This window comes from Hippoglossus hippoglossus, chromosome 7 (genome assembly GCF_009819705.1).
Source record: "Hippoglossus hippoglossus isolate fHipHip1 chromosome 7, fHipHip1.pri, whole genome shotgun sequence".
Classification (NCBI taxonomy): Eukaryota; Metazoa; Chordata; class Actinopteri; order Pleuronectiformes; family Pleuronectidae; genus Hippoglossus; species Hippoglossus hippoglossus.
The window spans coordinates 11,725,650-11,752,292 of record NC_047157.1 but is presented as its reverse complement, the minus strand read 5'-3'; the positions used below and the strand labels follow the sequence as shown (position 1 = coordinate 11,752,292).

The 26,643-nt window shown below is 43.5% G+C and overlaps 1 protein-coding gene and 1 long non-coding RNA gene across 8 annotated transcripts in view; one reads left to right on the top strand and one right to left on the bottom strand.

Annotated features, from left to right (window-relative positions):
• Positions 1 to 284: 284 nt before the first annotated feature.
• Positions 285 to 3,029, bottom strand: LOC117764486. The gene is made up of 2 exons (XR_004614400.1): positions 2,902 to 3,029; positions 285 to 2,506 (listed from the first exon to the last, which is right to left on the bottom strand). It is a non-coding gene; the product is annotated as an uncharacterized LOC117764486 (long non-coding RNA).
• Positions 3,030 to 3,146: 117 nt separating this feature from the next.
• The window catches only part of prdm16 (PR domain containing 16), a 178,998-nt gene continuing 155,501 nt past the window's right edge, over positions 3,147 to 26,643 (top strand). For 2 of the 7 annotated variants that reach the window (XM_034590311.1, XM_034590306.1), the window contains exon 1: positions 3,148 to 3,371. In XM_034590311.1, coding sequence (XP_034446202.1) covers positions 3,335 to 3,371 — 37 coding nt within the window. In that variant the 5' untranslated portion in view covers positions 3,148 to 3,334. Of the gene's footprint in view, positions 3,372 to 26,643 lie in introns of all 7 variants that reach the window. The other 5 variants (XM_034590305.1, XM_034590304.1, XM_034590308.1 and 2 more) reach the window with 5 other exon arrangements.

The following is a 26,643-nucleotide window of genomic DNA, read 5'->3' as shown; positions in this document are numbered from 1 at the left end:
ACGGTTATAAACTCACGTAAGAATGAGATTAAGGAAACTGAACCATTTTTTTTACGCAAATTGTGTCCACAAATTACGCAAATTGCACAATTAGCCTGAACATAAACAGGCCCCAGCGGCTGCAGACGGGCCCTTATATGTTATAGAGAGGTGTATGTACTAATGTGTGGGCTGTGCAGGAGCTGCCACAGAGGTCGCACTGCAGTGTCCGTCCTGCAGGCGCAGTGAAGACCAAGTTCAAGAGTAACCGCACATTCATAAAATAAAAGCAGCTGAACAAAAGGCCTGATTCCATTCGGTTTATTTTGCTGCAGATTTAATTCGTTTATTGTCACAATCAGTTGATTTTGGACCTCATCTCCCTGACTTCAGTCTAAATCGACCGATGAATAAAACAGAGGGATTCAGCGCAGATTTACAGCAGCAGCACACCTCTGTTCCGGGGGACGGAGGAGGATCAGCGTTGCACAAGCGGTAGAACCAAAAAAAAAAAAAAATAGAAGAAAAGGAAATAGAAGTCACATTTGTGGAAAACAAATTCTCCTTAAAAAAAAACCCCCGCGAGGTGTGTCTGCGCAGCCGTTCTGAGTCTCCACAAACCCCGCTACAGGTCGACGTTTAAATGACGCAGAAAAGTAGGCTATTCCCTCAACGGGCCGGTGTCAGAGCGCAGCACCTTTTTCTCTCTCTCTGCGAACATAATCACAGTTAATTGGGCCTGTTCCGTGCAGAAGGTGCTGCACGATGTGGAATCATGTGTCCGGCCCGATGTGCGAGGGACAGTCAGAGGCCTGGCCTCGTGTCCCGGGCGGCTGAAGGAAAGGATGTCGACAACCTGCAAGGGAAAGTTGTGCTGGATGACTTCCCCTTCTCACTTTTACCCTCTGACTGAAGCTGGAGGAAGGACGCGGTATCGATGAGGCCGATCGATTATTGATAGCTTGTCACCATGCACGCTCCCACTCCTCCTTCAGTCACAAGGGAATATACAGAACCTTTGTGCACCACATAATTTATTATTTGTTTATCGACCTGCTTCCATTTTTTTTGTCCGTGTTTCCTCTGCGCGCAAAGACGGCGCAGCGATTGTGTAAATTAATAAAATAGTAGTAATAACATTAACAATAAGTATTATTATTACACTGACAATTGTGCAGGTATTTAACGATATAACCACCTCCTGACACTTCACACTCATACCCCACATGCTTCCTTTTATGCTGGATTAGAAAAAAACCTACTCGTGATGCCAATAGCAACTCCCTAATAAACAGATAATATATGCTAATTGCCGCTGATCATTATTGATTAATGATCACTTCATTAATTTGACTCCAACTCAAGGGAAAACATCCCAAAGGCAATTTGTTTCCAAAATAGACTGAGGACGTGTTTGATGAACTCGAGCCTTTATTCATATTAGTTATTTATTGCTTCGTGCGCGTCATAATAAACAACGATCTGAAGACCAGGGAAATAATAATAATACCAATACTACTACTAATAATAATAATAATATTACTAATAATAATAATAATCTACGCATGGATTTGACCCCCCCCCCCCCCCCCCCCCCCCCCTCCATAGAAGTGCAGTGTGACTGGTGTGCAGAGAGCTGCTGCCGCTCCTCCCATGCAGCAGACTGCAGTTGCTCCATCACCACCGATCTTTAATAGGCTCCAACATAGAGCCGCCTTTATTCAGCCGAACCAGACGGAAACCATTCCCATATGACATGTAGGCTAAAGGCCCAGGCACCACATGAATGTGACGTCCAGCCCGCCACCACGCAGCACTCTAACTGCACTTTATTACTTTTTTAATTCTCTAGTAAATACATACTTTAAAAAAGAAAGAAGGTTATCACTTAATATTTCCGTCAACAAAAATATACAGCGTCAATTTATTAGTATAATAATAAGAATCATAATCATAATTATTATGATTATTATTATTATAGGTTTGATAGTCATACATTTGTATATTTTTAATTATGCAAAAATGTTGCAGGAAAGTAAACCTATAATAAAAGGGTAGTTATTTGTCCTCTTATAAATACAGTACAGGCCTAAATTACAACTTCAATATGAACACACGAGTTAATAAATAAAAACCAATGCTGCAGAATTCAGATCTTGTGAATAAACGCATGAATATAAATGTATAAATTACCTGTTTGTTCTTCAGACAGTTGGAATCACGGGGTGTAAACTAATGCCTAAAGGCGCTCCCCTCGTGCCTGGCAGCAAACAAACAAACAAACAAACAAACAGGTGCCCAAAGTCACACAGACACACGTGAGTCCGCGGGCGTGTCCAACTTCGCGCAGGTAACTTTAACGCGGAACAGTGGCGCTGAAACAAATGAGCAACAAGCACTTCTCCCCGAAATAAAGTGCCACAAATACGACTGTGGATACAAACGTGAACGTCCCCCCCCCTTCCCCCGGTGCTGCTGGTGGAGCCTCCGCGTGCATGTGTCAAACAGCTGCTGGCCGCTGCTTGTCCTGAGGGCAACAACACGGTTCACACACACACACACACACACACACACACACACACACACACACACACACACACACACACACAACACACACACACATCATACTAGCCTATAAGGTGCAACACCAATCGAGCCTTGCACCTTTTTTACGCATGCATGTGAATTAATGAAGTTTCAAAATAACCTGCAATTATAGCACCTAACCTGGCAGAACACGTGATGAGATATCAGCTGCATCAACAGACTAAACGTTTATCTAAAACTGCATGTGCAGGCTACATTCACAAACAACCTTATTTTGTCAAAACATTTATGGTAAAAAAATTATAATAATAATGATAATAATAATGTATATTTCCATTACGATATTTCTACATAAGGATCCAGACTTAAACATACCTGTGTGTCCGCCGCCGGTTGCAGAAAACCGAGTAGTCGAAGGGGTAAAAATACAAGAAGGTGCTGGCAGGAGCCGAATGGGGCGGGTGGTGGTTGGGGGGTGTAGGGGTGAGAAGGAGGGAGGAGGGGGACGATGGCAAGGGGGGGGGAGGGAGGGAAGGTGAGATGGCGAGGAGAAGAGGAGGAGGAGGAGGAGGAAGAGGAGGAGGAGGGGAAGAGATAAGTGATCTAAAGGGGAGACGATAGGACAAAAAAAGTGATGATGATGATGAATACATTGGAAAGTTTTTTGGCCCCGGCGAGGGTGTCAGATTGAATGGCCTGTGCGCATGTGCGAAGGTGTCCTAACTGACAATGCTGGTGAGATGAAGATAGTGTTGTTGCTGCTTCTGGGCTCACGGAGGACGACGAGAGGAATCTACAAGCCGACAAGATGAGATCCAAGGCGAGGGCGAGAAAACTGGCCAAAAGTAGGTCTTCTGGTTTCTTCTCCCTGCTTTTACTTCTTATCGCTTTGTGCCGCCGGCTCCGAACTCTCCGGCTCTGTGTGTGTAGATGTCCACTGCGTCCTTGTCATTTGTCATATCCTTTAAAATAGAAAGGAGGAGGAGGTGGGGGCGACGCGTATTTGTCCGCAGATAAGTTTTGCGCTGAAAGTGTGTCTCCGCTCCGGGCTCGTGTCCGCTGCTGCGCTCCTGGCTTCGCTGCCTTCCACAGTGTCAGAAAGTTTCATGTGTGATGAGAATCGCCGCTGGCGCTTTTTACTTGATCACAAACTCAGACGTCCCAAAATCTCTGCTCCATCTTCTTATTTGCGCTTTTCTTATGGTTCGGGTGGCGCAGAACCGTTTCCCGAAAGTTACCAAGAAAGTTGACGAAATGGATAGCAACTTTTTTTTTTTTCTTCGTCTGTAGAGCAGCTCCCAGTCTTGTGAAATCATATTCCCGGCTCTTGAAATAGTGGGCGCTGTGGCACTGCTCTGCTGCAGAGCTGCTGCTGCTGCTGCTGCACAGCGCACGCCGAGCTGTGCGCACTCGCCTGCACCCGGAGACGCCAGGAGGTGAATTTAGAAAGAAAGAGCAATGTTTTAATGCATTTTTTTGAAAAGTCGATCCTGCTTTAGCCGCAGAAGATATCGCTGTATGCGGCCACTTTGTTTAGTCCCTGGGCCCTCGGACTGCAGCGGACTGGTTCCTCCTCCAGGGAATGCCAATCAATAACTTGTGCAAGAAGGCGCCCATACCACAACAACTACTACTACTACTACGACTTACTTAGTGGACGGCTGCTCGCGTCACTCGGGAAAATTCATGTATTCAGTTTTGTGCACAAGAGCACGTTGTGGATGGAAATGGAGCCTGTTGTTTTTTATTTTGTTTGACATTTGTATATTGTTGCTGGGGTTGATTCAGGAATCGCGTCTTTTGTTTTTTGCTGTTGCACGAATGCACTTTGTTTTCCACGGGCAATGATTTGGTTCACTGTTTTTTATTATTATAATTATGATTGTCCATTCATTTGAAAGTCGATTACTTTTTAACACAGCCATTTATGCAGGCCTGTTTGTTATATTTTATCCACAGTGACTTTTGATTTATAGTTTTGTAAAAAATGCAGAGCTAAAGCACGTATTTTGCCATGTATATACAATACATATATTATCCTATTAAAAAACAATTATTTTAAAATATAGCTGTCATTGTTTTTGTGCTGAGCATACTTGCTTGCATGAGTACAGGCCTTTAAAAACTCTGTAACTTTGCCAAAGCCACTGGCCTCCGATCTTAAAATTAGACATGAAAAATGACTCGAATTGCCTGTTCACATTTCAGACTTAATGTGAAATAAATATTTGTGCACAGCTTCTGGACCATGTTATTTGAAATGAGCCTCTTCTTTCAGTGAGTTTAAAAAATGTAAATGTGATGGGATTATTGGTTTTCAATTAGCCTCGTGCATTTAGATAAATAATTATAACAATAATAAGCAGCACAGTTATATGTTTGTATTATTATTACTCATGCATGTTTTGCATGATAGGTGCACATGGGTCAAGTTCCCGTGTAAGTTAGAGACAAAGACAGAAAGGAGAAGCAAAAAATTAAGGAGGAAAAAAAAAAGAACGAAAAGCAACAAAAGAAAACTAATTGGGCCACTTTGTGAAAATACTTAAACATGTGGAGGATCCTGCTTCTGCTCGGTATAATTACACTTGGTCTTGATCTCTAAACAGCCCTGATAGTCTGTTGATCCGGGTGCTAATGAACACAAATGCCTGGCTTTGTGGCTCTGTCTCACCGGACCACTGGAGCCTCTGCAGCCCACAGGCCTCCTCAGGATGTGTTGTGTTGCAGCAGCGGTTCATAGGAGAGAAAAAAGAATAACAGCAGACGTGACAAAAAAAAAAAAAGTCGTTCTATTCAACATTCAAAAACATGCAGGCCCACATATTTTGAATACAACGCGTGGGAAATTATTCCACTCGACTTTTTCTTTTTTCTCTTTGCTCCCGCTTAGGTGAAACTCTCGCCTGTGGCTGAGAAGAGGAGGCCCATAGACAAACATGCACCACATGCTTTATCATTGTGTTATTCCTCCTCTCGGCAGATTGCGCACAGAGACACACGTTAACAGGGGTTAGGGTTACTTAGGCAATCAATATGGACACGTGGGGATTTTATTTTTATATGCAGCCTTTTAGCTTTATTTACAAAATGGTTTGGTGTCAGTATCAAGTGTGTCCTTGTATTTGGATGATGTGTGTGTGTGTGTGTGTGTGTGTGTGTGTGTTAAATAAATGCAACTTTTGTTCCTCTGCTCCCCACCGTTAATAATTTGTCTGTGATTGAATTAATTATTGGAGTGCGTAATTTGATTTGAGACCAAAGGCTACACATCAATGTTGTATTGTTTTTGATTATATTTCATTTTAAATGTTGTTTTTTATCAGGTTTAAAATATAAAAAAAAGTGAATAAATCCTCACACATGAGCCCTAACGTCACGTGTCATTTTTATGAGCGATATCAGCTTTAATATGAGACTTGGCCTCTGGTTGAGTCTTATAAATAAAACAACCATAAAATAAATAAGCGAAGTGCAGAGAGTTACATTGAAATTGCCTTCTGCATCTGGTAGTAGTATTTTCCATTTACCTGCGCGTTTGGTTGTGCGCCATATTGTGTGTGTGTGTGTGTGTGTGTGTGTGTGTGTGTGTGTGTGTGTGTGTGTGTGTGTGTGTGTGTGTGTGTGTGTGTGTGTGTGTGTGTGTGTGACTGCGGCTGTTTTTATTGTGGTGTTTCTGCTGGACCCATGTGTAGCTTTAAAGTGGCTTTCAATTAGGACTTCCGGTTGAGGGGGTGTAGATTTCTTTTTCCTCTGGATTTTTTCAGTGTACAGGTGTGACACGCACACACACGCACTCACACTCGTGCGCACTCTGCTCTGTCGCTCCCCTGTGCGTAAAAAGCTCTCCAAAGAAAGAAATACAACAATTAAAAAAAGAAACACGCAGCGAAAGAGGTAGCAGCTGAATTCACTCTGATTCTTACCACAACTTATGCACTATATTGATTTCTAATTATATCATAGTATTATAGCGTTATGAAGACAATAACATGAAGGGTGACGCTTATTCAACAACCTGTTTTTTTAATATATTTTCAATCAGAGTTTTCACCGAACACACTCAGAACAAATGCACAGAACCTATGACAATTCTCCTCTCACAGTCCCTCCTCTGTCTCTCTCTCTCTCTGGCCCATGTATACTAATTGCCATACCACTCTATTGATCTTTGTGTTAAAGGCCCTTATTAGGTGGACTCCCAGTCATGAACTTGGCCTGGCTCAACAGCTTCTGATGTTTTGACAGAAGTAATAAAACCCAACCCATAACACTTTAAAACCAACAATGGTAGCTATGTTGAACTTCTGGCTAAACGCTCACAGGGTCCTGCAGCGGGCTCCCATGTATTACTGCCATGCAGCTGTAATGTGTGTCAGATAGCACTCCTCCATGTTCACAGATTAGAGCCTGCAACATAAAATGATAGGATCTTCAAATGAAACGGAAATGTAATGTCGAGTGACTGCAATTTACCAAATCTCTGAGTTTGTTTTGCTTTTATTTTGAAGTCAGAATACCAGGGAGCCAATGAGGACAACTGAAACTCATTGAAATCTTGTTGATGACTTTGATAGTTTCAGAAGGTGGTTTTGTTTTGTTGCTCATAGATTAGGTCTATTGATTAATCATGCACACTGCCATTTAGACACATAGAATTTCACTGACAATAATGCAATATGGAAATAGCTGTGAACTCTTTATTATATTGTTGTAGAATTTTCATAGATAAAAGTGGAACGGAAACCTGAGACTCTTGTGGCTGCGTGGAGTCCATTTGCATTCACGTGTGATGATGTGAATGATATTTGCAGCACTCTGAATCATTCATCTCTTGTTTTACAGTTTTACATCTCTAAAGTCTAAAACGACTGACTGTGACAGAGTCCTGTGACATTTTGCACCTGGAAACTGAAATCATCCAGGTCGTGTCAGATTTTGTGTGTTAATAGTCTCTATTTTTTAGTTTCCAGAAATATGGTTCACCACGCTGTTATGAAGACAACCTGCTTTGCAGCGATTTGTAAAATCATGTTTGCGATACAGAATCACTCCATTCACTTCCTTTTTCATGGTCCCGGGAATTTAGATCTGAACATTTTGGACTGATTTTAGAACTATTTGTGTCAATCTTTGAAGGAATGAAAAATTGTGTAGCCTAACTAATTGCATCAGTCCACATTTGGCACGGCCACATAGGCTGCATAAGTACTTGATTATGGAAGTTTGTTGGACCTGCAGTGAGTTCCTCATCCCAGCGTGTGCACATGGAGGACACAGACAGTTCAGTGTGTGTTGAGAGCAGAGAGGCTCTTTCTGTGTTTATTTCTCGGGCAGTTCCTCATCTTTGTGTGTTCAGTCAAATACCTTTGTACTGTACACATAAGACAAAATATTGTACAAGATGAAGTGAGTACGTCTCTCTGCAGCAACACCCAGAACATTAAGGCGATTTGTTCATGCTATAGCCATAAATTTGCCTGTTTGTAACTTATTAATTTGCTGTAGGGGAAGTTGCTTTGTTTAAGCTTCCAGTCGCTGCCGTGGTTCGTTCAGTGTCAAGCCACTGTCTGTTTCACTAACATGTGGTCCACATTTGTCTCACATAATATGATACAAATAAAGATGCATTGCCTTTTGTAACCATATCTTTTGAATTTTCTGTGAGAGCGGACTCTTGAAAAATGTTCTTTCCAGTAAAAGTATCCCTATTACCCTGAAATGTGCAGGACAGTGTAGTCTGAAGTCTCCGTTCTGCTGAGTCCTAAATCTTTGAAATGGCCGGCCAATAAAGAAAACCTTCATGATCTCTTCCACCTGTGCAGGCAATAAACCGGAGAAAGACTTTGAATATAAGGAACTTGTTACTCTGTGAGCTCCAAAGCTGTAAAGAGGGGAGATGAATTTATTGGAGGATAGTTCAATTGATATATTACAATTATTTGTTTAAATAGCCTGTTTTACGACGGTTCCACTGAAACGTTTTAATGTTTTCTTTTACTAACAGCACTACGACTCCCCGTCTTCCTCTCTGTGATTTCAATGCTTTTCTTGTTATTCAGACAGTTGCTGTTGTAAATGTGCTGCTGTTTTGGCTCAGACGCCTGTGGAAAAGAGATGTCAAAGACTCTCTGGATGTTGGAATGACTCATGAATGGATCCTAATGTGCCCGCAAAAATACAGAGATCACTTTTATTCACCGCTCAGCTGTCTCTGATGTAATCTCCCAACAAGTCTTGCATCAACCTCCATTGCAAAATATATGCTTTTTTAAATGATTGAAATTTAAGATGTAATTCAGAGGGGGGGTAAGATGGTCACATGTTGAAGTTGAACCCACATTCAGTTTTGTGTTGGCTTGATTTATTTAATAGCCAATATTCAAGTTATAGAAACAGTATTTCCCTCTGCATTCAAGAGATAGAATAAGAAAGGTTTGCTTATGGTTTGTAGAATAAGCAGAAAAGACTGAGCAGCAGAATTTGAATGGTTTAGTCACAGTTCCATACATACATCCGCAAGATCCTAGATAAACACACACACACACACACACACACACACACACACACACACCACACACACACACACACACACACACACACACACACACACACACACCACACCTTAGCAGTGACAGATTTTTGGGCATTGGTATGATTTAACCCCAATCAATCACAAACTAGAAAGGTTGAGTGTAAATGTCATCCAAACAGCAGGAGCTGGCACTGCTGGCTTGTGTGTGTGTGTGTGTGTGTGTGTGAGAGAGAGAGTGTGTGAGTGTGTGTGTGTGTGTGTGTGTACCTCTCCACACACCACACCATTTTGCACAGTTGTTGGAGGTCCTGTCACTGTTCCGAGCTTTGACCTTGGCCAAGTCTGGCACAGAGATGGGTGGGCATCTTACACCTGGACTCACGCTCTCTCCCACACACACGTTTTAGCCCCATGCTTACTGCCCGGTCTCATGCTGGCTAAGTCAAATTTTGAGTTGACATACAAATACCATTGCATTAAGCTCTTGCACATGGTTCTAAATCCCATTCATTCCAATGAAACGTTGACCTCACATTATCCAGTTGGCAAATATGCCTCTTTCCTGCCTTGCACCATGACCTCATCCGCCATGTTTGCAAAAACACGGCAATCTCCCGATCGTTTGGCAGCGCTGTGGTATGCCTGAGACAGTTTCAGATATATCCCTGATGTTTTCTTTTTTAGCAGCCCCCTGTTTTTCGTCTCTCCTCATACCCTTCGTTTTCAGCCTGCAGATGGGGGCAGGGTCTTGTTAAAAATAGCCGAGCAGCATTCGGAGTGCGTTATGTGTTGGCAAAAAGGGGGTTCAAAAAAAAGAAAAGTGGTTACACTGCAGTTAAATACATTTTTTTCTTGACCCGTGGCTGCTTATCGAGTTACGTCCCATAGCCGGACCATGTCTAGAAGATTCCCTCCAGCATCTCAGGGCTAAGAATACCCCACAACTGCTGGAGTGCTCCCGTAGGAAATGTTTCATCTCTATTCTGGAGTATGCTGATTAATGCTAAATGATTATCTCTCTGTGTGTCTGGTGTGACTGTGCACCACCCGCTGTTTAACAGTGTGTGTTGTTTGCAAAACAAGGGGCAAATGTGTCGAGTCCCTAATTAGCCTGCTTAAGCAGCCCTCCTGATTCCTCCCTGCATTGTGATAACCGCAGGATTGCTCAGCATTGTGACTAGTCTTATCTGGGTCTAATCCCGATTTGTTTGGCATTAGCCCGTTCACTTTCTCCCTCGCTCAGTCGTTCCTTTAATTTCTTCATTCGTCCTTAGCGTGCTCCGCTCCTTTTATCCATTCCTGAACTTCCTGTCCTTTATGTTGTCCTCTCTTTCATTCACGCCGGGCTCTCTGTTCTCTGTGCAGCGCGACTGTGTATCTTGGTGTGCTGACAAATTTCCGTAAACTAAGAAAGGCTGGGCAATTGTTCAGCGTTACTGTTTCAATGTTTTTCAGATGAAACATGTTGTGAGGATATGATCTAATCACGTTTTCGTTCTACATATTTCTGTTTTGCAAATGGATGGTTCTGAGGAAGGTTTTGTTTTAGACACAGTCAGCTTAGTCTCATGTAATATGTTGGGGACACTTATCATGATGTACCCTGATGATACTCTTACGAATGCGGTCCAGCTTTGAATCTAATCCAGTGATCTAATGTGTAATGTGATCTTAGGTCTTGTGTTTTTAATCAAATACATGTACATTTTAATGGAAAGGTGACACAATCCAACACCATTTTTTCCTGTATTGTGCAATATGCATCAAGACAGCAAGGATTTCGACTTGTTGGTTTCCGGGGCATTGGTGATGTCGTGCATGACTCACCAGGGGAAAACACAGAAAACACAGAAAGGCAAACTCCTCTACTGACCATCGGCAAGTAGTTAATTTTGTTTACCTGGTTTACCTGCATTTTGAAAGCCTGAGTTTATCCGCATATTTTGGAGTAAAAGATTTGTAACCATAGAAAACCATTTTTTACTAGCAGAGAATACAGAGATTTATTTACAGTGTGAAATGATAGAGTTAATTCATTCTCAGTGAAGCGAAATGTTTATTTTTGTTAGTCTTCTTCTGTAGTGGTTTCACAAATCGTAACTCATCCCTACACACACACACACACACACACACACACACACACACACACACACACACACACACACACACACACACACACACCCTTCAGTCCCAATCTGGCACTGCTGATGACGGCTCATCCTGTCCAGATATGATAAGCAGACAAAATGCTCTGTCCCCTGGGCTGTTTGTCTGTCTCCGACACAGACAGTGGTGTGTAGAGGCAGCGTGGCTCTAAACTCCCCCTGCCTGCCTCCTCTTTCATCAGACCGCCAGTTCAAAGCCTTGGCTCCTTCTTCACTTCTATCTCACCCACTCCTCCCTCCCTCCCTCCCTCCCTCCTCTTCACCATCTTTCTCACTGCGTTCCGTCATTACCACAGAGATGTGCACGCAGTGTCTCATTAAAGCGGATTAGAGACATCTCCAAATCTCACAGGGGCCAAGCGGGACATTTCTCTTCTCTAGTCACCCCCCCCCCTTTTCTCTCAGAGATCAGGTTCTTTGATTTGGCCAGATAAAGACCTCTTTCATGTCGGTTGGGACGGTTAGCGATTACACTGTCAGACCCATCGTTTTGGTGAGTTTGACAAATTTGCCGTGCTAGGTGGGGCGGCTGTGGGGATTGTACTGGAGGGGCGGTGTACAAGGAGATTCGCAGTAATTGAGCTGTCATTATCCAGTGACCCTGCCAGGCGCTAGTGCGCAGGGCTCACCAGTTCTCTATTTGTTTGATACTTGGCTAACTTCTTTGTGAGTATGATGGATAGAAAGCGAAGGAGGGAGAGGGGGAGCGGGTGGAAGCGGGGTACCGGTCCCCAGATGAATGCCTCTGCTTATTTGACCACCTCTCGAGTGCTGCTGTCCATGAAAATTGGCTGCACTACATCCCCGCTGCAAGTTCCTTTTCTCACCCAGCTCCTCCCTGGTGCAAAACAATTAGGCCCATATCACCGGCTGCCATTTATTTTCATACCAAATGAAAACTGGTGGCATGTTGATTACTGAACTCCCCAGAGACAAAGGACCACTATTGGTGTAGTTTAATTTCATTAAGTAGAGTGTGGAGCACGGGATAAATATATTAAGAGCTCCCTCTCATTGCAGGCCCTCCATTTACCTCAGCCACTCTGTATGCTAAACAAATCCTTTGGCGATACAGATGTGGAATTGGAACAAATCTCCTGAAATGGTTTGATTCAAATTAGGGACATTTCCCTGAAATTCATACTCTAGTTTTTGGATGTTTCTTTGCATCTGATCTGTTGTTCCCTCTTTGCTCTGCTAAACTTTGCCTTTTGGGAAAACAAATGCATATTCTCAAAATGCATTTGTCAGTACTGCATTTTGTCACGTTATTATACTTTTAAATGGGCCATCTGTTGTGTAGATGTACCACCACTCTCATTTGTCTGTTAGTAACTATGTGCTGTACATTTGAGCTGTGGGACGCTCTCGGCTATGAGTGACAAAAAGGGCAGAAAGTCTCCAGCAGAGATTTTGATGAAGGAAATAAGAGCCCTGCTCGTTAACCTAGAGTCAGATTGGCTGTGAAGTGATGAGCAGGGTGGAATGTGTGTGTAGCACACACTTGTTTGCGTGTGTGTGTGTGTAGGTGTCAGTCGAGGGATCTCAGCTAAAACACTTCAAGATGGCCCATTAGCTGGCGCGAGCCCGTCCCCGCCCGACACTAGGATTCCTCTGTGCTGACCCCCTCTCCCCCAACCCTCCACCTCTCAGCCCCTCTGTCCCAGAGGCCCCTATCCTCATCCTGCCAAGTGTACGGTTCCAAAGTAACGATGAAGCTGCCTGCGTGTGAAAATATTGAATTGCAAAAACATCCCTGGGTGAGAGGGTGTGTGAATGGAGCTTTCAGCGCTGGGCCTGACCCGGGCCCTGCGCTACTGACTGACGGACAACAAATGGCATTTTGTGTCCAGAGAGAGAGAGAGAAAGAGAGAGAGGACCTAGAGGGGACAGAGAAAAGAGAGGAAGAGGAGATATACACAGAGAGGGAGTGGGGGTCTTGAGTTTTTTTTCGGGCCTCTTCAGTCTGGGGGCCTATATATGCAGGACTGAAATGCCTTATCACATGACCTGTCTGACCTTTGGCCCCCACTCAACTAAGGCTGTCAGGCTGCTCTCCAACGGGGAACACAAAGCCGTGCAGCCTCAAAGGCCACCATTCACCCCCCCCTCTGTAGCCGTACTCCAGAGGTAATAAGGTAAAAGTAATGTCAGTGACCTCCACCTTTCCCTCGCTCTACAGGAGGGCAAAACTCTTAAGATTCCCTGATAATGTCAAAGGTAGACGGTGGCCAATTTTGGCTCCGTTTCCACTGCCTCTACTTAGCTTTCGTGACATGAAGTGAAAAGCCGACCTGTTCTGTGGTTAGTTTAAAGAGAAGTTTCATGTTTACATGCCTGAAAAACACAATTGGGACGGGGATGGAAAATGATTGAAATTATTAAGAATAACATGATATTGTTTTCTGTGGCTACGTCCTGGGAATAAAGTTGTGTAACTCAGCTCCACTATGAGTGTATGTGTGTGTATGTCTCTAAGCATGTGTGGGACATTAGTGAATTGCTGATGTCTCCGAGGACTGACTGGGTCTCAGTACGACCGTAACCTCCTGTCTCGCTTTGCAACCCACACACTGGCATCTCTCTCTCTGTCTAAGTCCTGACCAGTCCGAGGACTCTTTCTTCTCTTCTCTTTTTCCCCTCCTTCTCTGAAACACTGAAGTTTCTCTCTCTCTCTCTCTCTCTCTATCTCTATCTCTCTCTCTCTCTCTCTCTCTCTCTCTCTCTCTCTCTCTCTCACTCTCACACACTCTCTCTCTCTGTGTCTCTCTATCTCTCTCTATATCTCTCACTCTCTCTCTCTCTCGCACACACACTCTCTCTCTCTCTCTCTCTCTCTCTCTCTCTCTCTCTCCGGTCTCCTTTGAAAAGATGCGGCGTCTTTGTCCGGCCTGATAAAGGATGCCATAGTTCCCCTTTTCCCCTTCTTTGTGGCCCGGGGCTGGCGGCTCCTGTAGAAGTGCAAATGGTATCCTCTCTGAGGGGCTATCCCCGCGGGCCCTGGAGGGCCCTCTCTCTCCTCCAGGCTTGGCTAATTACCACCACCCCCCAACACACACTCACACACATACACACCCTGGTCCCTGGAACCATGGACGGCTCATTCCCACAACCAGCACCTGGCCTTCTTTTCTCCTGGCCTGCTTTGATGGCTGACACCCCAGCCTACCCCTCCCTCCTTCCTCATCCTCTTCTTCTCTCCGCCCCACTACCTCATCTCTCTTTCTTTCCCTCCCTTTAACTTATCCCTCTGTCACTTCTCTCTCTCTCTCACTGACTCTCATTAATAGAGGTTTTAAATTGCTTTCTGACCCTGACAAACTGCTCTTGTTGAAAAGGGAGATGTGGAGGAGGGAGGGCAACAGATGTGAGTAAGAAATGGCATCATTTGGAGGTCGTTGTGGACGATATGTATCTACAGACATATTTTCATAGCTTGTTTAGGTTTATCTCGAGAGCATCCACCTTCTCCTGTATCCCAATAGCCCTCAGAGAAGAATGGATATGGCATAATAAATAAAAGTTACTGTATAAATATGATTTTCACCCCATATTAAACTTGTTATGTTAATATCAAAAGGAGATTTTCTCTCAGATTAAAACAGAATATGGTTTATACATTTTGCAGGTTTTAAGAGGGACAGATACAATTGGTGGCTCAAGTAAACCAATGAAATTAAATATTTGCTGCAGTGGATATTTAGTTTTTGACTGAAAGGGGTTTAAAAATATTTTTTGTATTTAGAGGTCTGTGGTTCATAAAGCTTGATTAGTGGTTGAGGCAGATTAATTTGATTTTACTGCAACACACACACACGCATACGCTCTAACACACACATACGCTCACACACAGGAGCACACATTTCTAATTTAGTTGCATATTTGTGTTCTAGTAGCCATAGGCCTAATCAATAACCTGCCCCATTGGATTTGACCAATTCATAGCTGGCCTTTGTGCAGGCCAGCGATCCCAGCGAGGGCGTTTGGACAGCTTTCTGAGGAAAACAAATAGCTCTATTACAAGCTCACGTCTCAGTGATGCTCAGTGTCCCAAAGGCAAAGTGCTCGGCCTGTATTAATTGTACCTTCTCCGTACAGGGAGGGAATGTGTTTTCAGTATAGCACAGGTTCACCTGGCAGAGTCCATAAAGGAGAGTGTTGCAGGAAATGGATATTTTTTTTGAAGGAAACCAGTAGTGAGATTAAGTTACACCAACATATTTGCATATAAGAGATGCTGTTTAGATTTTTTTCAAAGAGATGAGCAGTGTTGAGTGGGTTAACTGTTAAAAACGTAATGTTTGTGTGCAAAAACTTTCAGTATTTCTGTCCTGCTTATTACATTCGACAACGTTTAGGTTTTCAGGTTAGGTGTTCGTTTGCTTGGATGAAGCTGACTGGGCTGGAAGTGGATCATGAATTTTTACTCCATCATCACGAATGATTTTTAGAGAATTATATACTTTCACTGCTATGTTCAGAACTTGATCTGTAGAATCTGTAGAAAACATGAACTGTGTTGATCTACTGCGTGCAGAGTATCAACCTTCCATTTAGTTCGGAGAGCGTGCATAGTGAACTCCTTCCAATAAAACGCACACTTATCGCCAAGTTTCTCTCACACACACACACACACTCTCTCTCTCTCTCTCTCTCTCTCAAAATTCCCTATTCAGCAAAGCAGTGGTTGAATGTCCTGTATCGACTCCAGCAGGCAGTAGCAATGGGTGGTACTGGGAGCTGCACACACCCAGTCCAGTTACGCTGGTGTAGCAGACGTTGGCTTTTGGTTTCTAAGTCTGGGATTAGTTTAGTTAGTAAACAGACTTTTAATTAGGAAGCTGAGGTCCCAGTTAACTCAAGACATGTTTCAACTGACTTTAAAATGTTGTAACTGAGACTTGATGTAAAAAAAAACATAGCTGGAACATTTGTGTGACACCCATTGAAACTAAATGAGTGAAACCATTTATAATAGTGATTATTGTTCCTTTTATGAAGCATAAATTATTTAATCCTACTTTCTCTCAGTGGGAATTACATCTGGTCTTAAATGCCGCCTGCCATCCAGTCTGCACATCCTGAGTATCTCTCTGCTGCTGTCACTTCCCAGCCTCAGCTGCCCTCCTCTGTACACTTCACACATCATCACCTAAGGACTCGTATGATCTCATGAACATGGAGCTGCTCCTTTCTTGTCGGCCTCAACCATTACTACCATCGTTTGGTTGTTGCGTCTATGTTGGATCATCCAGGCATTAAAGGGGAAATTCCACACTTGGATCCTGTTACGCTGTTAAAATATCAATTTGTGATATTTGATGCATTCCATTATTGTGCTTCTTTTTTTTTTCTCAGGAAGCATTTCAACACACGCGTCTTGTGTCTGATTTGTGGGCTTCGGAGGGAAAATAGGTTTCTTCTTCCAAAAGTGACTATTTCTCTCGCTCACACCTGAACAAGAATGGCCGTGTCTTTTTTTAAACCACCTCTTAAGCACTCTGACCTCTGAAGCCCGAAATGGTACATTCAGAATATCTGTAGTTTGGTTTAAGGAGAGGCTTCCCGACTCGCATGTCTCCTTCACTCTCCACCTCTCTCCTCATCAAGTCAAGCCACATCCTCTCTTACGAGTACAGAAAAGGAAAGAGGAAGATCCGGTTTCTGAATTGTGTTTTATGAGAGGCTGAAACGGCCACTTCTGTGGTTTTTGTCTGTCCGTTCAGCGCAAAGTTCCTGAGGCATCCGAGACGTGTCAATTCAGCTGTTTTAATTGGGAAGATGTTATTCCAGCACTCTCGCATCTGCATGTTGGTCAAGCTGGCAGGAAGCCGAAGACATACAGCCTGGTGTTACGGTTGTTTCTCTGTTTTAGGACCACGTTGGCCTCAAAAATAGTTTCCTCTTTCCTCATTTTATTGAATGCAGTAAAAGCACACACACACATCCAGTGATAGAGGCGCTGCACTGAAAAGCATTAAGCGCCTAAGAATGGCATGATGCAAAATATGAGGCAGTGAGTTAAGCTGCTGCTGAACTCTTTATGGCTTTGACTCAAATTTCATTTCAATTTCAATTTTTTAACACCTTCCTTTTATTATATATGTTATTATAAATGGGATTAAAACTGAGCTTTTAAAAGACTGGGCCACGAGTCACAACCTACAGATTAAGGGTTAACTGTGAGGCCAGGTGAAAATGTATATATATATATATATATAAACCTGTTTTCAGATCCCCAGCTCCCAACTGTTTTACTGGGAAAAGATTTCTGCCTCCCTCTGGTCATCTGTAGTGTTCTCTCCCATTTTAATTAAAACTAGGTGTGAGGTTTACCATCCTCGCTTTTGACACCTCGCAATTTATCTGCCGGACACAGGTTGGGGGCAGGACCTGCGGAAAAGAGGGGCAGATTTTTTGTTTTCAGAGGACTGCGGGGAACTTTGATGCCAAGTTCCTCTGCAGCAAAAGGCAAGGCCCCGACCCAGCACATCTGAGAGTACTTTAGTGAAATAACAGCAAATGTTTGTCTTGTATTGTATGGCACACTGCTGGAGGAGCTCTAAAGCCCTTTCTTCCAGCGCCTAAAGCACCTCTTAATAAAATAGTTAAGAATAACTCCTTCACCTTAATCTTCCCCTCAGATTACTGCACTCAGGGTGGGAAATTAGCAGCAGGCCCACACGCTTCCCTGCTCTTTGACACTGCTACATCTTTATTTTTCTCCTTCTCTCTCTCTCTCTCTCTTGCTCTCGTCTCTCTCTCCATCACCTTGTCCTTCCTTTTCTTAATAACGTTTTTGCTTTCCTGTCTCTCTCTGTCCATCCTTCTTCTCTCTGTGTGGTGGGCCGGATGAACTCTCCGTGGCAGGGGGGAATGGCATTTTATTGGGTCAGTATTAGAAGCAACATGTGGCTAATGGGTGACTGCATTTTCCATGGTCTGGTCCTCATCAGTGGAGAGAAGGGGCCTAAACAACTAAACATGGCCGTTGACAATTGATACGAGGCCTTTTAAGTGGATCTGCTAGGTTGGGGAGAGGGTGGGGGGGTGTTAGAGTCTGTGTGTGTGAGCGAATACACACGCATGTATGTGTGTGTGTGTGTGTGTGTGTTTGTGTGCACATTTGCTTTGGATCTAAATTAAAATACGAAGAGACACACATGTGCACACACACACACACTCACAAGGCCACAGTATCCTTTGGGGAGCATACATACAAGAATGTGTGTGTCTGTGTGTGTATGTATCTGTGTGTGTGTATCCCTTGTGTCCAGTAGTGTAACCCACACCTTGAGTACGGTAGCAGCGGTAGCTTTGAGTGCAGTTCGTCCCGCTGTCTGATCCTCGTAACCAGAACTTTCCTTCACTGTTTCCTGTCCGCTTGGCCCGCCTTTCCCCCTTGCCCGCCTGCCATCTGGGTCCACCAAAATGCACACACACAGACACACACACTTGTACACACACAAATACACCCTGCATACGTTGGGCAGGTATCCTCATTCTCTAACCGATACAACTGCACATTTGAAACCAACATCATGAAGCAATATATGGCGTACATCTATGTTCTTAAAACATCTGTTTTATTTCATTGTGTCATAAAGAATCAAAATGTGCCTTTTCTCTTCTTTTTCACAATTATATTTTTATTCTAAGAATACCAAGGATTCCGTTTGGTTATTACCAAATCGGTTTTCACCAAATCGGTTTTCACCTCTGTCCGTTTGTTTATTTGTTGGTTTGTATGTATGTTTGTTAGCAAGATTACACAAAAACAACTAAATTATTTTTCCACGGAACTTGGAAAGATGTGGTATGGGTCGAGGAAGAACCCATTCAATTTTGGTGTTGATCTGGAGCAGGGGACAGATCACTGTAGGATAGAGCATTGCCCAGATAATTATTCCTGGATCTTGGTGGGAAAAAAATCTGGCACATTTAGAGAACTGATTGCTTTGAGTCTTTTGAGTTAATATCTAATCACTGTTGAAATGTCTGCAACTTATTTCCATGATAATAATGTTGACGCTGTTGGGGACCAACATCTTTTACATCCAATGTTAAAGCTGCAAAAATATCTTCTTACAAGGCTCCTTATAATACTGTTTTCAAAAGTAACAACAGTATTCAGTGTTTCTGTGTAACAGAAGCAGGAGTGCGAGTGTATTATAGTCTGACTACAACTTTAAACCTGCATTAATCTAACATCAAAGCCTCGTCCTACTCCGGTTGGAGATCTAAGTTACGTACGTGTGTAGATAGCGTTTCCGAGCAGGGGGCACTGCAGGTTTTCAGTATCAGGAGTTCTAGTTGACACTTTGATCACTTCCTCCACTCTTCATACCTTCGTTGTGTTCAAGATCAGATCACACACGCAGACACACATACACACACACACACACACACACACACACACACACACACACACACACACACACACATTACAGGTAGAAGGGACAGTGTCAGGTGTAGCAGGAGACAATGCTGAGAGCCAACATGACCTCTGTGACGGTGACAGTGTGCTCCTCTAAGCTGCTCCTCTCCTTTATTTGCCCACAGTCACAGAGGGGTTATTGTGTCTGAAGAAAAACTGGTAGTCCTGACATTGGTGATTTAATTTAGTTGAGAAAAAGTAGTAATTTAATATATATTATAAATTTATCTTATTATTAAAAAATGTTACATCAAGATCCATCAATTATTAACTGAGAAATCAAAGAAAATGTTTGAAAAAAGTCTTGTCCTGCATTGTTTAAGAAAGTGAAAAAAAGAAAATCAGAAAGTTGCCCCCTGATCAGAATACAGGCCAAAATGTAAAGGGTTCTCACCGGATCCATCCTTCCACCAAATTTTGTGGTCATCCGTCCAGTAATTTTTGTGTAAACTTGCTAACTAAGAAACAGATAAAAGCATCACCTCCTCTGCCAAGGTAATAAAACAACTAAACTAGCCTGTAGACAGCAGCCATGAATCAGGAGTGTATTTTGAATTGAATTGTATTGAGAAAATCTCAATCAAAAAAAGTCAAAGTGTGGCTGCAGAGACGGAGGGAACACCTGATGAAAGTGGATAAATATAAATGTTTTCACAGGTTGCTCATGAGGTGACGAGGGTGTAAGCAGGGAGGGAACAAAACAAAACATTTATTTTTCAGTGCTGCAGGTGCCCACTCGCAGCTTATTGGTTTTTTGGATGACTCCTTTCCTCTAAATAGGGCAATTTATGCCCTCTCGTCTCTCTCGCTCCGGAGGCGAGGACTGAAGTGGCTCGCTTATTTTAGCTGGGTCTCGTGGTCAAGACTTGTGGTGACATATTAATTGAGCAGCTCCTCTGTAAAAAAAAAAAAAAGAAAAGAAAGGCCAGGCTGCGATTGGTTCAAAAGTGTCTTGAGCTTTGAAAATTGGTTTTGTTTGGCTGGAAAGGTTTATTTACACATCCGACTGTTTCAAAGGCAGCTGGCTCTCTCTCTTCCTCTGTGTGTGTGTGTTTGTGTTTGGATGCATATATGCTCTGTTTGCTCACCTATACACATGTCGGCCGTGTGGTGCGTGTTTGCATGTGAGAGATAAAGACCGGGAGAGAGACAGAAGAGAAGAGGTGAGCGAGACAGTTTCCCCGGCTCGCCAGCCTCTTGAGTTTCCATGTAGCTAGTCATCCTTGCTGTCCTCTTCATCCATTATTGACCACATTCATTCACACTAGCTTCTAGACCTCATTACAGCTCTCTGACACACAGGCCCCGGGTCACGACATGCACTGCTGAAAATGGCCTCCTGCATCACTCTGCACTCAAAACGTTTTCAATTTAAAGGAATATCAATGCAGTTCAGACTTGACCAATTACCTCTTTAGCTTTACTTTGTTGAAACCAAAGTGTAAACACAGACAATCTTCCCTGGAGAATAAATTAAGAGGTAATGGCTTATAAGGCCGCATTTCTCTCTCTGTGCACGTACAGTAGCCTCAGTAACTTAGCTCTTGAATCAGGCAGTTGCATTGGTCAGTAATGACAGCATGGTCTCAGTCTGTCTAATGATTGAGTCCTTTATTACTTCACTTCTACCTCTGACACTTCATTTGTGGCTTTCTGAGGAGAAGAACACATTTGTTTTCCCAACATCTCTCCAAGGAGTGATCTAATCAGTGTTTGTGTGTGTGTGTATGTGTGCGGTCTACGTATTACTCATGTTTTGGGGACCTAAACAGTAACATTATGGGGACTTGTCTTTGTTATTGGGACAAAAAACAGGTCCCCTTAACATAAATTATTAAATTATAGGGTTTAGGTTAAGATTAAGCTTAGTTTAAGGTTAAGGTTAAGTTTAGGGTTAGGTGAAGGCTAAGGTTAGGTAAGTTTTAGGGTTAGACAAGGTTAAAGTAAATCTAAAGAGTATAAACTATCATAGGGATAAAGTACAGATTTGATCTCCTGCATTCGGATTTTGCACACACGCACACCTGCACAAACACACACCTACAGTATGTGAACACAGTTACCAAGACAACAAGTGTTTGAGCTGGCTTTCCTGTGAAGAGGAACATTACAATAACAACACGAGGCTTCAACAAATTAGCCAATTGGAAAGCTGGAGAAATGACACATTTGTTCTGTGTTTGTTCTGGAGGGGATACCTTGTTTCAGGAAAAGACAAATCACAGTTTGCTCAACACCTTTGTTTTCCATCCTCAGTGGAAATCCTGCGTATGTTGTGTTGTATTTTACACTAAAGTGTGAGTTCTCTGTGTTCATCTAACAGCTGTGTATGGACCAAAGACTATGATTATCTATAGTTAAATATGGGGTTGATTAGCTAAAAAGACAAACGTGTGTATGTGCAAGTGTAAAACAGAAAAACACACATGCACATATGAACGCATACATGCACACTCGTGTTCTTCTCCACGTGTGCACTTTCTAAACTTGAGCAGGCGGCTAAATGATCCAGATATATTAGCTGCCTCAATGAAGTGAGACTGATCTCTCTCTCTCTGTCTCTCCGCTCAACTGAAGTATCAATAATAAGATTTATCTTCTTCCCCCACAGCCTTGATTCAATTATCTCCATTTCTCTCCCTCCTTCTCTTCCCCCGGCTCCCTCCCTATTTGCCCCTCCACCGTGGATCCGTTTCCAATTGAATGCAGGTCATGCTTTGTGTTTCCCTTTGTCATGACAGGGTTCCTTAACGAGTGGAGGCTCCCTTCCACCGCGGCTTAATCAGATCTGGAAAGGGAGGGAGGGAGGAAGGGATGAGGAACAGATAGGTGGGGGTGACCAGGTAAAAGTGGGGTCAAAAGCAGTTTACCTCCAACTCCTCATTGTCCGCATTTCCCCTTTTTACGAAAATTAGATTTGTGTGATCCCGCCCCCGCGCAACGTGTGCTTTGTGTCCAATCTGAAGGCTTTGAAGTTTGAAGTGTCCCTTGCTCCTCCACATGCCCACGTCAGCCGAACCCCCCCCCCCCCTCCACTAACCCCAATACCCCCACCTTATCTTGCCCCCTCTACTTCCAGACATACCTCATTACCTGGGGCGGTATTGGAAGAAAGGGTGGCAGCTAATCAAATTGACTCTGCTGGTTTTCTGCCATCAGAGGAAGTGCTGGCCATTGAGGGGTCATGGGTTCAGAGCTAGGCTTCAGAAAAACATCACAAATTAAGAAGATATCTCTCATATGATCATAAGAAAAACCAACAGCTGTCTGGTTTATAATTTATACCTTGTGTTCATGTACAGAAATGCCAAGAAAGTTTGAAACAGATTTTCCAAATATAACTTGCATACCTTGTGTTACCTCGGTGTATACTACAATAGATGAGGAATTATCCCAATGCAGCAACTGACTGTTAAATGCCTCCACTCCACCAGAAAGCCCCAGAAAGTACAAAATAAAAATAGTGGAGATGTAAGAAAACTCCATATCCAAGTTCTAAATCAAGGCAGAGAACCTTGTTTCATGCCATGTCTCTAGTGTTGCTAATATTGTTTTCACCTTGTGAGTCTGTGTCTGTGTAAGTGAGTCATCATGGTAAAATGTGGTCCTGGAGACACCTACTGTAGTGCGATCTACCACAGGAGCAGTTCCGAGTCCTGCAGCAGGTGTTTTTATGTATTTGCTTGGACACATGTTTATCAACATCACAGTCAAGCAAGATATAATCACAACACAAAGAAAACTAAAAATGGCTTTAATTAAAGTCTGTGATTTATCCAATTTACTGGTGCACAGTAAATTATGCAATCTTGTCACATGCCCTTAAATATATTTGCATGAAGGTAATTAATGAAAACTCCAACTCAGGTTTTATTTTGCCATCTTTTCACTAAATCACTTGAAACTTCTCTGAAACTCCCTGGATCCACTGTCTCCTCAAGTTAACTCTGAGGCATTCCGTCAAAAAAGCCAGAGCGAGACTGAGCGTATTCAGAGAGACAGAGTTGACTCTGTGTACAATTGGCAGGTCTGGAGCGTGAGCATCTTGAGGTGAGCCTCTGGCTAACTTCACAGGACCTGTGAATGAAGTCTTTCTTATGGCCTCCACTATGCAAATGTCCTTGTGCGCACATACATATGCAGTCAGAGAGCACACATGCACAAAGCACTCCCTCCATCAGAAAAACACACACTCCCACCTCACACACTCCCGGTATTTAGGATTGCTTTCCTCTTCTATCTCTACAGTGAATACGGGGTTTGTGACAGATACCGAGCATCTGTGGCATTGCTGGTTTCTGGATGGGAATCACACTGTTGTTAATGAGTCATAAGGCGTTTGGATGTACTTTTCTGTGGGTAGATTACAGGCTGTGGAAAACGAAAAAATCCGGGCCTGAGCTTTAGCGATAAATCCTAAGAAAAAATCTGTTTCAAATAACAAATAACTTACAACGTGAGGCTCAATCAGCGGTTATTTCACATGCATTTTATCCATTAGTTGACTCTTTGATTCAGAGTGACCTTCAGGACGTAGGGATGTTGATGGGCTCTGGTCCTTGTAGGAGTCAAAGGTGAATTTTATGTTGTGGGATCCTTTTTTACAGACCACAATGCCTCCTTGATGCCGCATATCAACGCTCTTCTGTGGCTCTTCTCTCTGGGCTGGGGCACTAGATGATGAAGACCCTCGCAGGGTGTGTGTAAGTGTCTGAGACAGCGCCAACATGTTTTATATGGGTGTGCGTTGGCGCAGCAGAACGACATGTCGTCCTCGGTGGCTTGGTGTTGACCTCTTACCTAAATTAAACTTCCACAGTTCTCTCCCTCTCCTGCCTCAGCCTCTCTCCGCTGCCCACTGCCAGGCACTTTTGTTTTCACATGGCCAACTTCTCAGGGAACACGCTCATATTTGTGGCTTTCGGGGTTGGCAGCAGAGTGTGCTGCGCCTGTCAAGTTTTTTCACTCCGACTTACCCCAGCACCCAAATTGAACTGTTCAGTCATTTCCTGTCATCCCCCCCTCAACCACCTCCCCGTCCCGTATTTGCCAATAATGTCAAATTTCATCGCTGAGTCCGCCTGGGCAAAACATCGTGTTCTGTGGTTGGCTGTGTCCTTTCCTCTCCATAAAAGTCACCCACGCTGTATTTACAAAAAAACAGTGACCCTCCAAAAACACGATCCCTAAAACCTCTTCAATCCAGATAAGAAATTGACGGTCGGCTCACGGTGCATCCAGCAGATTTTGGCTTCTGAGGAATACATTTGTTTACATGACCTACAAAGCAAAAGCTAACATTTTGGTCTTTTTGACTACCCACAAAACCATTAGCATGAGCGCATGGTTAGAGGAATCCTCCACGAATAGGCCAGGCTCATCCAGAGCATATCCCTGAATGTGAGAGCGAGAGAAAGAGACATGTAGAAAGAAAGGGGGAGCGCAAGATAGTTATCTGAAGTGAGGTCAGAAATGAAACATGTCATAGCAAATTAGAGCCATGTTGTTTGAATTACTCTGGCCTGTGTCTTAAAAAACTCTGCCCACGAAAAAAAAAATGGGTATAAAGCGCGTACAGAGAAAGAAAAGACGGAGACAAATACACAGAGGAATTGGAAAAAAAGAGGAGACACAAGAGACGATTTACAGTGGGAGCAGAAGAGATAAAGACGCAGGACGATATGAAAAGAAAGAATAACAGTGCAAGTTAGCAAGAGAGAAAACAGAGGAGAGAGAGAGAGAGCGGCTTGACAGAAAAAAATATGTTTTCTCTGGAACAAATAATGTGACTCGGGCTGAGTCATGGGCCTGCCGAGGAATGATGATGATGATGATGATGATGAGAAGAAACCTTGGATTCATTCCTGCTGCGAGCTAAGTTTGGGGCATCATTTACCAAACTACTGGAGAGGGGCCCCTGCATATGTGTGTGTGTGTGTGTGTGTGTGTGTATGTGCAATAATAACCACATTCTCTAAGCATCTTCGGCCACCGGGGCCTGTTTTTATAGCTGGGAACAGGGATGGGCCAACACTCGTTAGGAGGACTATTTCGGAAGATGGGAGGGGAAAAAAAAACGGAGGTCTTGAGGGGAGAATGATGACCAGAAGAGGGTGTGCAGAGGGACAGGGAGCCCGCAGGCTTGCAGTCCAACTGCAAAGTGTTGCACCAGAGATGAGCCAAAGATCTTGCTTTCTCTGGGAAAATGGCCTCTGGAGACCGAAATCCGCGCAGCAGGCTTCCCAGGCGAGATTTCACAACTCTGAAGGAGTGAGAAACACTGAGAAAGCACTTTGAACAGTGACAGAAATGGAAAGTCTAGACTGTTTGCTGGAACTCGTGAGACAAGGATATTAAACAAACTATTTTTGATATATCTCTCCTCCTCCACGTTTGTTTGTTTTTTCTTTTACGTCCATGTCCCATTTTTCTCCTGTCACTCTCCAAATCCATTTCCCGAGCAAAGAAAGAGACATCACACAAGCGCGAGTGCAAAACAAGCGGGGATAAGTCGAGCTGGTAATCTTTCCTTCAACAAAGGAATGGGTTTATAAGACATGTGTGTTTGTCTGTTTGTGTGTGTGCCTGTACGTGTGTGTGTGTGTGTGTGTGTGTGTGAATGTGTGTGGCTGCAATTGTGTACCTGAACGCCCACAGTGTAAGTGTCTCATTTTGCGACTGCATTGTGTAGCAGTCCGCCACAGTGCAAGTCATGCCACCATAAACATGGAGGGAGGGGGAAACGGGCGTCTTTGAATAGCATCAGTGTGTGTTGGTCGACGTCAGGCGGTGAATCCATCACGTTACCACTGACAGGCCCAGCGATGGGAAATAAATATTTACCCGAAGCTTCCCCCAAATCACATCCAGAGGTTCCTCTCCGCACTTTCTGTCTCCTCTTCTCTCCCTTTCCGTCTTTGATTCCTCTTTTTCGTTACCTATGCATTGTTTCATTCTCCATCACGGTCCCCCACAAAACA